Source organism: Antechinus flavipes, chromosome 5 (assembly GCF_016432865.1).
Source record: "Antechinus flavipes isolate AdamAnt ecotype Samford, QLD, Australia chromosome 5, AdamAnt_v2, whole genome shotgun sequence".
Classification (NCBI taxonomy): domain Eukaryota; kingdom Metazoa; phylum Chordata; class Mammalia; order Dasyuromorphia; family Dasyuridae; genus Antechinus; species Antechinus flavipes.
The window spans coordinates 171871228-171885522 of record NC_067402.1 but is presented as its reverse complement, the minus strand read 5'-3'; the positions used below and the strand labels follow the sequence as shown (position 1 = coordinate 171885522).

The window sequence follows — 14295 nt, the reverse complement described above, 5'->3', positions numbered from 1 at the left end:
ATGGTCAGGACAGTGAATAAGGAAAATTAGCCCAGTGGCTTTGTGAAGAATGGATTTGAGGTAGGAAAATCTTTTGTTAGTAGGATGATGTTCCAGTAATCCATTGGAGTCAATGAACCTCTTTATATTTCCCAGTTCTGTGACTTCAATACATGAGATTTGTAAAACAAAGCAGTTGAACCCTATGACTTCTAACATTCCTTTAGTTGTAAACCTTATGGTCCTATGGGTTGTACTGATGGGGACTGTTGATTTGCTACTTCCTAACTGTGTGGCATTTAGATTCTATATAGTTCTGTTTTTTCTTTTCTTTTCTTTTCTTTCCTTTCCTTTTCTTTCCTTTTCTATTCTTTTCCTTTCCCTTCCTCCCTTCCTCCCTCCTTCCTTCCTCCCTCCCTCCCTCCTTTCCTTCTTTCCTTCCTTCCTTCCTTTCTCCCTCCCTTCCTCCCTCCCTCCCTCCCTCCCTTCCTCCCTTCCTCCCTCCCTCCCTCCTTCCTTCCTTCCTCCCTTCTTTCCTCCCTCCTTCCCTCCCTTCCCCTCTTCTTCCCTTCCTCCCTCCCTCCCTTCCTTCCTTCCTTCCTTCCTTCCTTCCTTCCTTCCTTCCTTCCTTCCTTCCTTCCTTCCTTCCTTCCTTCCTTCCTTCCTTCCTTTCCAGATGAGAATTGGGCAAAAATCACTTAGATGTTGAAAGAGGGAAGGTATTTGTAATGGGGTAGGAGTCCAGTTCACTAGGTTGGGAATTAGAAAGCCTGAACTTTTACTAATTTACTATATGATTTTGGGCAGACCTATGAGGTTTAGTGAGGAAAAATCCTAGCTCTAGAAACCTAGGGCACTTGGGTTTTAGGCTTAGTACTTACTTGACCTTGGCCTCTAAGGCATTTAGTCAATTTGGGTTTCAGTTTCTGTTGGAATCCTTACAAACTGCTAACTCATTAGAGTTGATAGATTATTGATCTGATCTTTCAAGAAGATATTTTGGGCCACAACCTGAAACAAGGTACTAAGTAGAACTAATTGATACAATGCTTGTGTTCACACCTTTACTCTTTGGAGTTCACAAGTATGGGAGAGTCACAAAGTTAACTTTGTAACTTTGTGAATTCACACCTCCCTTGAAGCTCTTAGGGCCAGAGAGCACTATGGAAGAAACCCATAATACCACTCTCTCGTATGCCACAATTCCTCTCTTTCACATATAAGATACAGGCAGAGTCTCTCAGACAAGAATTCACCAAATTACATGAAGAGAAGAGCGTCAAGTCAGAAGAAGCTACGAGTGGAGAGTTGAGCGGAAGATTGAGAGCACAACCAGATTCATCTTCATCTCACACCACTGTGGTGGCTGAGCTCCTGCACTTCCCCCACTGAGACCAAGCTGGTCTGAAAGACTCTCCAGAAAGCTAGCCAAGCCCCAAGTGAAGGAGATAGGAGAGCCATTCCATTTTTGTGCTGGCTGGAGGCCGAAGAAAGCAGAGGCAGAGGCTGAAGGACAAACCTTTTGGATTTGGAGACATTCGGAGGGAGCTCTTAGAACCGAGCAGAGAGATAGGCCTGTAAGAATCTAGCTATCCGGGCCCAAGGAAAGAGACAAGACTTGGAAGGAGAAATAGACATTTGTATTTTTACCAGCTGGCTGCATTTGGGGTAATTATTGTTCTGAACTGATACTAAGGCTGCCTCCAGAAAATCTCGAGAAACCTTCTCCCCCAGAGAAAACCATCATCTTATATTTTAAAGGACAAGAACACCACAAGTTTCCTCATCTACAATTTTAGGAAGTTCCTCTCAGTTTGCTTCCAATTTTATAAATATGACTACTCTCCCCCGTCATAAAATGAGAAATGAATTAAATGATCTCAGAGATTCTCTCAAGGTATAAAGATTATATTATTAGAGTGTTGTCTATGCTAATTTTGACATTTATGAAAAATACATGCTAATAATAACTAGTAATAATAATTCTAGACAGGGAGTTTTACAAGTAGGGAGCACACTGGAGAATCTAGATGAATTGTTTGTCAGCCCAGTACTGTTGCTTACATCCCCTTCTATTCTATCGCCATTGCCAGTACTAGTTCAGACCTTCATTACCATTTTTCTGGATTGTTGCAAAAAGTCTCCTTATACATTTTTCCAACTGTATTCTCACTTTTCTCTTTTCATATTTCAGATAGTGGTCAAAATATTATTCATAGAGTTGGTTTCAATCCTCAATAATTCCCAGAAGATACTCCTTTTTATCCCCCCTGCCTTGTAACGTCATTCACATTGCCTCTGTATGTCTTCAGGCTGGACATAAGGTCATAGATTAAGAGCTGGGAGACCTTGATTTTCCCCATCCTCCTTCCACCTAACCTTTTTTAAATAAAGATCCCTTTACCCCCACCCTAGACATACATGTGTGTTTTATTTTGCCAATTTCTAATGCACTTACTGATTATTATAGCTACTTGTGTGTATCTCCTGTTGTAGTGCTGTTCAAATTTGTAGGAAAGACATAATATACTTTAATTTTATCTTTCATCTTTATGTTTAAAAAATTCACATGGAAGAGGAATATCATTGGTTAATTTTCCCTGAGACACTAGCAAATTACATAAAGAATCATTTCAGTATGGCTAGATTTCACACAGAATTAATTTTTAACACAGTTGTAGTAACAGCAGGGGCTAGACCATATAGTGGAAAGAGCATTCATTGTTTTTCTGAGTCAAAAGCTCTGGGTTCATATTCTATCTTTTTCCCTGCATGATTTAGAAGGGAAAAAAAACACATATGTAGTGCCTACTATGTGCCACGAGACTTACAAACATCATTTGACTTGACACAACAACTGCTGTATCCTCAATTTTACAATTGTTTAGGGTCACGTAACCAAGGTAGGTTTGGATTTCAATTCTCCTGACTTCAGGCCAACTAATCACTGCACCACCTAGCGGCTTCTTCGGGGAAATCACTTTCCAATCAGTTTCTTAGATAAAAAATGAGATTGTACTTAGATGATCTTTGAGGTCCCTTCTAACGTTAGTGTTACGAACTTGCTCTGAACCTGGTTCTGCCATGAATCTAATGAGGTAATGTTAGGAAAGTCATTTTACTTCTGTTGGTCTCTTTCCTCTTCTGTAATTATGGAGATCATAGCATAATGGAGTTACAGATAAGGAAACTGAGGCAGAGAGTTTAAATGACTTAGCCAGGAACCCACAGCCAGTAAGTGCGATTTGAACTCAGATCTTGTTTACTCCAAGTCATTTAATTTTAGCTACTCTGAGGCTACTCAGATACAGTACTTCTGTAGCTACTTTACATCTACTTTAAGCTATTCAGAGGCAATTAAATCTCTTATCCTCTCAATAATCCCCACTCTATCCCACCCCCTGCAAATGATCTATTTCAATAAAATATAAAAGCTTCTTTTGTGTTTTACTCTGCACCCTTCCCCAATCGGTCTCCTTTGAAGTGGTACTTTCCGCTAAGGTCCTGGGGTAAATTCCACAGTATTATTTGAAATGCATTAAAAACAAGTGCAATTTTGGATACAGATTTCTGTACAGCTGCTGCTATTAAAAAACAACAACAACAAAAAACATCCTAGTCTGCGGTCAGCAAAGCATATAGAGGAGAAACCTTGGGAGACTTGAGAATGTTAGATAGGTGTGTAATTGGCAGAACGGAGTACAGCGATTGGAGAAGAAGTTCGGTGGCTAGCCACCCAAGTGGCTTCTACTTTCTGAGATGAAGATGGGGAACCCGGGGAGGAGGGATTTAAAGAAGTAAAGCCGGGCGGAGTAGGCGCTAGGAAAGCATCTGGACCGGGTGATGCCTCCAGCGGCAGATGGGGCGCTGGAGAGAAACTGGCAAGCCTAGGGAGGCATGCGGGACGTGTCAGACGTGTGGAAGCAGCAGAGGATACATCCTCTGTCTGAAATTTCAGTTTCGTATGATTCTTTACCCTCCCTATTTGATTGATGTAAGCAGTTTGGTTGGATATCGAGTTGTTTCACTTTCCATCCACGTCGATATATTTTGAGATGTATCCATTTTTTGAAATTTGATATGAAATTATGAAAATTATTGATAATATTTGAAAATTAAGTTTATCAGTATAATGGTCACGAATTAATTCCATGTGACACGAAATGCCAATGCTGTGTTCCTAATTCTTGTTTAATTAATACATTTCATCGAGTGGCCTTGTTACTTTCCTATCTGCTCAGTAACCGCCCCCCCTATCTACTTTGTGAATTCTTTGCCAAGATTCCAGTGTCATTGTGACAGGTCCGGGAGGGTAGTTTCCCTGAGGCTAGAATCCTGGAAGCAAAATGAGATAAGGAATGGGAAGATAGGATTAGGGATCTTGGTGATTGCTTTAGGCTGGTACTTTCCCAAGAGGATTTCTGGTGCGGGGCATAGGTAACATGCGGGTTTGAAAAACTCAAAATAGAGTCCCAGAGTTTGGCAGAAAAGTAATTAAATGGTTTCTTGGGGGACGGAGTGTGTGGGGAAGAAGAGTGATTTCTTTTCGTGTTCCCCTTAAATCATCACATTTTGGCGTAATATAAAAAAACATCTTCAAGCCTCCACAAGGAGATGATCTATTTCATTCTATATTCTCCCATCCATGACTCACATTATTGAAATCAATCTATTTAAATTGCTAAAGCCTCTCCCTATGTCTCTTAGTAACTGATAGCTAGGAAAATGAGAGATGTCAGTTGCTATTTGGGGAGTAAATGAGAATTGACAAAAAGAGGTGGGTAGATTGTGTACCCCTCTGATAGCATTTGGGGGAGGGATGCTCTTAGGGGGTACTTTATTTTATTTTCCACTTAATAAAGCTGTGAGTGAATGTGAAACAGGCTGGGAGAGTAACTGGGCAGCCGGGAGGGGGCAGCAGCTGAACACACTCCTCCCTCTTTCATTACCCTTTTTTTTCTCTCCTCCCTAGCCAGGACTGAAAGAATGTTCTCTCCGCCCAGGGGCGGTCGGTGGGCGTGGATGCCGGCCGGCGTCGTCAAGTCTTAGAAATAGCCTCAGTCGGCGAGGATTCTGTGCAATACCAGAGAGAGAAACGAAAAGGAGGGACCTGAAAGCCGACAGCCTTTGGCACTGAGAGCTCGCTTGCAAACGGGCTTCTTAAGGCAGAAAGGTCGGGTGGGGACAGCTGATTTGCTCGCAATCCTCTGGGAGCCTCGCGAATCCTTTGTAGCATCCGTCACCGGAGCCACAGGGCAACCCCGTAACTCATCGTTGCTCGTGCAGCAGCTCCGAGGGTGGGGACGTTTTAAGCCGAGAACTGGGAAGAAAGCTCGGCTTCAGAGCCTTTGCTACGCGTTGCAAGGCTTGGTTTTTTTTGTTTTGTTTTTTTGGCAAGACTTATTTTTTGGTTGCTTTTTAAAGGTCGTACTGTTATATCTACCGTACGCATCGTTCCCCTTCTTTCTCCTCTCGGCTTTGTCTCGAGAGGTCTTTTGATTTTAAATTTCATTTGCAAATTTAGTGAGTTTAGTCAAGGCAAGGGCGATACAGCCCCGAAATCTCGCAGTGAAGATGCCCTTGGAGCTGACTCAGAGTCGGATGCAAAAGATATGGATTCCTATCGATCACCGTCCTTCGCTGCCAAGATGTAGGTACCGAGGTGCGGGAATTCTAGCCCCCAGGGGGAATGGGAGGGACTCTCTCCTTTCCTCGAGCCTTTGTGCCTTGGTTCGTTTGAACGTGAATCCTTTCGAAAGAGCTATTGTGTAGCTGTGAAGGGAGAAGCGCTTTTGTGAAGGCGGGCTGCTCGGGTGGTCCCGGGATCTTGTTGCGGGTGGGGAGTTGGAACCTGGAAGGCATTGCAGGAGCGTTTGGGGGGAGGGGTTCTCCTGGATTCGGAGCGGCAGGTGGTCACGTTCCTTTCTGATTCCCCGAGCCAGGGGATAGCTTGGTCCTAGGTGCTCGGCAAGGATGGAGAGGAGGCATGCTTGGTTAGCTGGACTGGGGAAGTGGGGAGGCAGGGGCCTCGCTTGCGGGGAAGCGGCTGGAGTTTGGTTCGTAGCATCTGGACAGAGCTGCTCCTCCCCTTTTCCATAGGGGGTTATGGAGGGGGCGGAGAGGATTGGCGCAACCTGACACCGCCCGGGCCCTCATTCCTCGCCTGGAGCCGGGCCTCTCTACTGTGCCAGAGCGTGTGTAGGTTGAGAGAGGGCGGAGGAAATTCCTGTGGGAGGAGGGGAGGTAGCCGGGGGACGTAGGGGGTGGGGGTTAAAGCTAGCTCTCCACGTGCTTTGCGATCGGGGAAGGGGGCGTCACGGGCGTGCCCAGTCCGCCGGCTCATTCAGGAAAGCGAGGGCGAGAGGAAAACCCGGAGAGCTGGATCTCTTGGAAGTTGCGGAAGCGGGCCCTGCCTCTGCCCGGGGCTAGTGGTCGGGTGCGAGGTAGCCGGAGAGCGCTGTGTGTGCCAGCCAATGCCGCCGCCGCCGCCGCTTCCTCGCACTTTTCCCCACCCCTGGGCCTGATTTAGACTGGCCCAGCTTTGAACTTGATTGTACAGCTGGGGCCCAGGGAGCGTCTCGTGACTTGTCGGGCTCCTGCTCCCGCCCGCCCGCCTTTCCACTCCTCGGTGGCTCAGCTGGTAGCTGATGCAAGGAGCATCACGCGAGCGCTGCGGGCCACTGGAGGAGCGGGGCAGCCGTGCTGGCTGCCGGGGGCGGGCCTGCGGAGCTGGGAGAGGAAACCGAAATCCTGAACCTGGGCGCTGGGGAGCGCGCTCAGCTGCCTAGGGACGGGCCACCAGCGGAGTAGGGCGCGCGCTCTGTCGTCCTGCTTGTTTACAGTACCCTCTTTACCCCCTAGTATCCTTCACCTTTTCCTCTTTAAAGAGACGCCTCATTTTCTCAGTCACGGTCAGGAACTGCTAGTGTATTCTATAGTTAGTCTTGGATCCCCCAATGAAAGCTTCCTCATCTGCACTGTAATTGTAAAAGCTTTACAGTGGCTTCTGCTCTTTAATGGGGTACAAGGCTTTTGAGTGCGAGGTTGATTCCTGCCGTCTTCTGAGATCTGTTATCCAGACAGAGCCTCAAGGAAAGATAGCAGTGAAAAAGTTGTAGGTGATAAGATGATGCACTTCCCAGTAATCCTTTTTTTTTTTTTTTTGGCTGAGATTTAGTAATTGTGAAACTGGCCCAGTTCTTGTATATTTGTGCCTTGCACTTAATAACTAACCGACCGCCGTGGAGATGGAAACTTGGCCTTGCCTTTCTACTCGCCCTAAGGGATTTGATCCTTTGGCTATGTCTTCTAGTGTAGTGGGGAAGGTGCTTCTTTGAGAGCACTAAATTTAATGGCACTTTCTCTTCAGCTAGGAGATAAATTGGTGAAGCCAAATATTTGATTGCTGCAGCAGGTGGTGAATCTGTTACTTGGTACCTGCTAGACTCCTGCCTGGAGGTTGCATTTATTTTCTATATTTAGGTGGTAGCATTTAGGTTGTAAATTAAAATTTAGCCTCTGCTCTTTTTTTGCTTGGGCTGGAAAGAACCTGGTTTTAGTGCTTGATGTAATTGGGTGTCTGTGGAAACTTTCCAGTGTAATTTGGAATGCATTTTCTCTATTCCAAATAAAGCCAAATCTTAAAGCTCGGAACTGGGAAAGATTATTTCAGGAATAAAATTCCCGTTTTTAATTTTTTCATTGACAATGGGGCATTTGAAATTTCTCTGGAAAGATGGGTCGGTTAATTTTGGGGATCATGACGGAATTCTAAGGGTTCCCTTCAGCTTTCCCTTCAGCTTTGACCAAATTTTTTAATGTGGGTCACCATTACACTTCCATGCTCTTGCACGTCTCGCACGAAGAGAAAATATCTCTTAAAGCTCAATTGCATTAGCCATTCAGAGCACTGAGGGAAGGGAGGGGCATTCAGAAAAGCAGAGGGATTTTTTCTCTTTTCCTTTGAAACCTCGAGTGTGTAGCTTGATACATTTAGATGAGAATTATCTGTTGGAACCTTGTCTTTGCTTCATTTCTCTGAATAAAACAGACAAAATGGTAAAATCTTATTTTGTTAAGACACAGGAGAAATTATTGTTCCATGATGACCTTCCCCATTTGTCTTTTAAGAAGCTTTACAATCTAACCTGGCTCTCGCCTGTTTTTTCCCACCCTACAATTCAGCCAAATTGTTCTTTCTCTCATAGATGTCACGCCTACCTGTCCAACCTGGAACTCTACCTTTCCTCCCATAGACACTGGCTTCCTTATATCCAACTAAATTTTCACCTAAAAGGAAGCCTTTCCCAATCCTCAATTTCCAGTGCCTTCCTTCAATTACCTATTTTATCTTGTTTATAGTTTGCATTGTATAGATTATATAGGTTTGTATAGATTGTGTAGGTTTGCTTCTTGTCTCCGATTTTACATAATCCTTGCCTTAAGGAGTTTACAATCTTCATCCCAACACTTAGCATAGTGACTGATAATAGGTTAATAAAATGCTGATTAGTTTCCCTCCCCATATCTCATTTATTGACATTGACATTAATTGATATTTATTGGATGTCTGAAGGAATCAACATTATTACCAGATTGTGAGATTAGAGGGATAGCATAATAAAATTGATTTCAAAAGTTGATCTGAATTGGGAATGTCAGATGTGCACATAGCAGAAATACATGGGGAAAATTTAGACAGTAGTAATCAGCTCAGAATTACATAGAAACATAGATTCTCAAGAGTCTGCCAGGAATCAGTGCTCCCAGAAAAAGATTAAAGTCTAATTTGGAAATGTTTGGGAAAACTAGGTGGCTCAGTAAGAGTCAGGAAGACCCAAGTTCAAGTTTGCCTCAGTTTCTTCATCTGTCAAATGAGCTGGAAAAGGAAATTACAAACCATTCCACTATCTTTGCCAAGAAAACTAGAAAGTAAGGTCATGAAAGTTTGGCATAATTACACAAGTAGCAATTTATATCAGTATATCAGTATATTGGGTATAGCTTTCCTCCAGAGTTGGATTTGGCAGGACAAAAAAGGGGGGAGGACACTTAGCAAATTGGAACATAGATTTATTTTTATTAGCTTCCCAAATTTGAGGGGCATTTCATTGATGAGCAAGAATCCGTTGTGGAACATTCCCAACAATTAGTCAACCAAAGTTGTTTCTTACCCCAATCTGTAATCTAAATAGAAACTTTGGCTGAAATCTTCATAATGGGAGATCAATCTGCCCATTACTTGAAGATTTTACAAGTGATGGGGAATGTACTGGCTTTTTGTATAACTAATTGTTTTTGGTTTTGTTTTATTTTTAGAAAAGTCCATGTTTTGCTGACTGTGCTAGTATGGGAGCTGTTTGGGCCAATCCTAATTCTGTATTCACTTGCTCACCATATTAATGTCAGACTTGGGTCTGGTGCTTAATGAGTGTTAATAATTGATTTTTTTGACTCAGGCTTGATTGCTTTTGGGCTTAGCTTGCTTGACTTCTGGCTGGTTTTCAAATTGCTGCCTTATTTAGATGTTATACTATCTAATATTTAAAATTTGGTCAGTACTTGAAATTAGCTTCACTGTTTGTGAAAATAGACTCGTGGATTTTAAACTGGATATTTTCCTGTGGTCCTGAGTGTCTTTCAGAGATCCTGACTCTAATTCTTTTCCTGCTCTAAAGTATTTCATTGGTTCTAGGTGACTAGAACTTGGAGGACTTTGAGTATCAACTTTTTATTAACTATTTCCTCTTATGCTGTTTACAGTACAAAGATCAATCAGTTCTCTTGCTAGGAAAAAAAGTAAAATAAGGGTTGAATGCTTTTATCTTCATCTTATCAACAATCATCTCATCTCTTAAACATCACTATTTTTCTAATCTCCAAAAGATAGGGATTGCATGCTTATTTTGAGAATAAGTTTTGAGAAATCTGTCTTTGTAAATTGATAAATCAATTTCTTTGCATAATTTAAGACTCTTGGGAGTTTCAAGTACAAGACAACTAGATGGCCCAGTGGTTAGAGCACTGGGTCTGGAGCCAAGAAGACCCAAATTCCTTGAGTTAAAATTTGACCTCAGACACTTTTTTTTGCCTCAGTTTCCTCACCTGTAAAGTGAACTGGAGAAGAAAATAGCAAATTTTTCCAGTGTCTTTGCCAAGAAAATTAGGAAATAAGATCAATGAAGAGTCAGACATGACTAAAGAAGTAATTCACAACAGTACATATTAGGAATTGAATTGGGCCTAGTTTCCTAGCCAGCCTTTTTTATATGAAAAGGATCAAGTCTTTTTGTGTTCATCTTCTATTACCAACCCTTGCTTCCACATTAAAAAAAAAATTAGTGATTTCCACTTTGGGTTTTTGATATGTATACTCGTCACACTCAGAATTTTTCCTCTTTTTTCTCTCCAGAATTTCATTGTTGGCAGCTTTCTTATTCCTCTTGGGACAACATCTTTGGAATGTGATCGTACTTAACCTTCCTCTGAACTCTTTATTTTCCCAAAATCGAGGGTGCATGTTAAACTACTCTCAGCTTTTCTCTTCTCTGTCACAAATTCCATGATGGGGAGTGTTCACAAGCTTCCAAAATTCCAGTTATTTGTAACTCTGCAGTTTCTCTTTGTGGGGTATGCTTGCTTTAGTGCAACTATCATGAAAGTAAATTGAGAGATTATTTATTGTCTTTCAGCTTTTGGGGAAATTGGAGAATTTGTCAGGTATAGGTGATTGAAATCCCTTGTGACTAATATTTGATCTCTCTGTCAGGCTTGTGGTCTGTTTACAGTTTTACTTTATCCCCATCTCCTCATTGCTGTACTTTGCTGATTTCTTTTGAATAAGGGGCTATGATCTAGTCTTGTCTCCTCCCAAGTCTGAGTGGGAGACTGTAATTTACAGTTGAACATATAGTAAAGGAAGTCTCTTCCCTCCCCCCCCCCCCCCAAATTAGCAAATGCCTCAGGACTGGAGCTAGAATGGAATATAAGCTTATCTTAAGCTTATTCAAGAGATCAGAGGAGGTGTAGTGATGGGTACGGGTTGGTTCTGGAGACAGGAGATCAAGATTCAAATGCTGCCTTCAAAGTTGTATGGCCACAAGTCACTTAGTTTCTGGGTTTTGGTGAGGGATAGTATGCATCCACTAGGGGAATAAACCTATTATAACACAGGATTTTTTGAGATTTGGTGTTCCAAGAAGGACTGGAATCCAGTAGGACTCCTTGCTGAGTTCAGATATTGGCAGTATACTAATTTCTTTATGTGTAAAATAAGGTGGAGAAGGAAACCTGCCAAGGAAACTCCAAATAGGATCCCAATGAGGACATGACTGACCAGCAACAACTATTAGAAAGAAAAGGACTGTTTGAAACTGTAGGGGGGGGAGCATTCCTATTCTTCAGGGTGGTGTCCTGAAGGACAGCTGCCATAATATCACTCCCTTAAGAGTTTTTAGAAAACCTTGGGACAGCCAAATAGCACCGGGGCTAGAACACCTGCTCTGGAGCCAGGAGAACCCAGGAATGCCTTGATGTACCATATCATCAGTATTCTGCAAGCAAAGTAGATAGTGACAAAGAAGAAAATTGTGACTGCACAGGTTTTGGTATGGGTAATCTGGGTAAATTGGACTGGGTAATCTGAGGTTCTCTCCAAGGCTAGACTTGATCTAGCTTATAGAACTAGGAGTAAAATGGAAACCAAGCCTTCTGACTTACTACACCATAATTTATACTCATACTACATCCACTGCTGCTGTCGGACTGAATTCTGGGGTTGGATGGACCATTTACTGATCTGCTCTAGGATATTTTGCTGCTTATGCATTTGATACCATGAAATCCAGCTGCCCAGCAGAACCTCTCTTCCATCACCTGCTTATTGCTATTTGGCTGTTCTTGCCTACTGTTTGCTGCATTCCATTCTGATGAGGACCAAGGCAGGAGACTTATCTGTATTTCCATGGAGGTGATTACAAAACAGTAAGGTGAAAACAGATAGATTCTTTTAGCCTTCATTCTTGCCACTCCCTAGTGTGGAACTGTTTCTCCTGGTTTACTGTGGTCATGGTAAGAGAAGAGGATGATCTATTGCATAGTCACTGAGATCTGCTGCCTTTCCTGCTTGCTGTGGCATGGGCCCTGTGTGAGCCATGGTTATTTTACAGCCATCTACCTGGAAGGAAGGAAAGGTGTTTTTAGTCTATTGAGTCTTAAGTGGTCAACAGACCTAAATTTCCAGTGAGGGTGTAGAAAGAAGAAAGATGGAATGATAGCATTTTCCTTTTTTGATACAACCTGTCATCAGTTCTGAGATCACAGGAAATTTTGAGGAGCTCCCTAAGGAGGAAAAGGAGAATAGGGGTGGTAAAAGAGGGTCCATTTATTAAAGATAGGTCCATTTATTAAAGAACGATGAAAAAGGGAAAATTTGAAGCAAGGGGTGGTTTTAAATACACAGTGATAACACTGGAGAGGGATGTGGAAGATCAGGAACAGATCCGTTTCCCCCGTTTTGCCAGAAGTCATACATGCTAGAGAACAAATGAGTAAAGCATTTAGCACAGTACCTGGCACATTGCATTATTGTATCTGTATAGCTTAAAAACTTTCCTCCAAAAAAAACAAGCCTATTCTTCTCAGATGGAAAACATATTTGTGGAGATGGAAAATTGCCTTGAGCATTAGCGCTGATAAGGTGTCTGGGTTTGAAATCCAGTATTTTTTCCCTCTGAAATATCTTATTTCAGAGATTTATTTTTGAGATAGTAGTAGAGAGCCTGTCTCTTTTGATATTTCTGCTGCCCTTAAATGGAGGAGAGATAATTCTCATGTGTGCTTATATGTCTCTGTGCATTTCCAGTTGTTGTGTTTGGAACCAGGGCCTGGGATTTAGTACAACAGATTTGGCCAAGACCTCAATCAAGTTATTTCATTTTACTTTATGCAGTTCTACTTACTAGTGACCAAAACATAGGTCAGAGTATCTGACATTTATGGAAGACTTACAAAGCATTTGGAATACCAAGAAAAGATTATTAAATTAAAAAAACTCCACTTAAGGTTAAGAACCTATGCTAGAGGTAGATACTATAGTTATTCTGTGCAATTAATGACGGAAGTGGGACTCAAACCCAAAGGCTAGTACACCATCTTTTAACTCTATATCAGTGTTCCCTATGACTCTAGGATAAGAGATCTATGCTATGTAATTGCAACAGAGATGCTTGCTAATCAGCTCTTTCTCCAGTGACTCGGCTCCTGTGCTGGCCCATTTGGCTTCTAGGTTCCTTAAACTAGGAAGCAAGTCCCAGAATAGCTAAGTGGATGTTTGATCTTGATCTCAGCCTAGTAAAACAAAGGACAAGCATTGCTATGTTTGGATGCTCAGCTTAAATGAAAGGTTGCTCCTTTCGTTGACCTGGAAGCAAGGTGCCTGTTAGGTCTTCCTCTCCTCCCCAATCCCCCAATTCTGGCACTTGGATGCTGTAGAACTGCATATTAAAGTCACTGTCTTAAGTACATGTCCATCTGGATGAGCAGTAAAATGGAATAGTAAAGATCTTGGAAGAAGGAAGCTAAGCAGCCTTTATTGCAACCTGTGCTTCTTGGCAGAATAAATTTTTCATGTTACTAAGGCATATCAGATAAAGTGAAATCTGCTCTTTTTTTGAGGACCGAGTCTCTTTGCCTTGGTTTGGAATCATTCTGGCTGCTTGCCTCTGCTTGGATAGAGAGCTAGCTATGGAGAAATTGGCCAGATGACAGGCTAAGATTTGTGGATCAGTCATTTGTGTGCGTCTTGGAAAATTGTAACAGCTGTCATTTAGGAAAAGTGCATAATTGATCTCATTTTGATTGACTTGAGAAAGCCTTGAAAGATACTTGCCCCAAAGATATCACCCCAAAGCAGTGTTTCAGGTATCCAAACCTGAATCCAAACCTTGGATGGACAGCCCGGCTTCTGGCTGGGATTTTAGTGGAGTATAGTATCTGCAGTCTTTTGGCTTCATTTGTTCACTTGCTTGGCAAGAACCAACAGTAAATCCAAATGAGAAGACTAGTAGGGGATGGTGGATCTGAGAATAATGGGAAAATTAGAGGTCTATCCTTCTCCTGGTGGGGTTAATGTTAGAATTTTATAAACTCGTACCTAGGTGGTGAGAAAGAAATTATAAAAGGTAATTAATGCAAAATATCTAACATATATAGGACTGCTTGCCATCTAGGGGAGGGGCTGGAGGGAGGGAGGGGAAAAATCAGAACAGAAACGAGTGCAAGGATAATGTTGTAAAAATTACCCTGGCATGGATTCAA

General features: G+C 42.3%; 1 protein-coding gene across 4 annotated transcripts in view; it reads left to right on the top strand.

Moving 5' to 3' along the window:
- Nucleotides 1-14295, top strand: part of PFKFB3 (6-phosphofructo-2-kinase/fructose-2,6-biphosphatase 3) — a 101225-nt gene that overhangs the window by 68702 nt on the left and 18228 nt on the right. For 2 of the 4 annotated variants that reach the window (XM_051963109.1, XM_051963108.1), the window contains exon 1: nucleotides 4776-5629. The exons of the other annotated variants lie outside the window; for them this stretch is intronic. In XM_051963109.1, the coding sequence (XP_051819069.1) occupies nucleotides 5554-5629 (76 nt within the window). In that variant the 5' untranslated portion in view covers nucleotides 4776-5553. Of the gene's footprint in view, nucleotides 1-4775; nucleotides 5630-14295 lie in introns of those variants that run through there. 4 annotated transcript variants of the gene reach the window in all.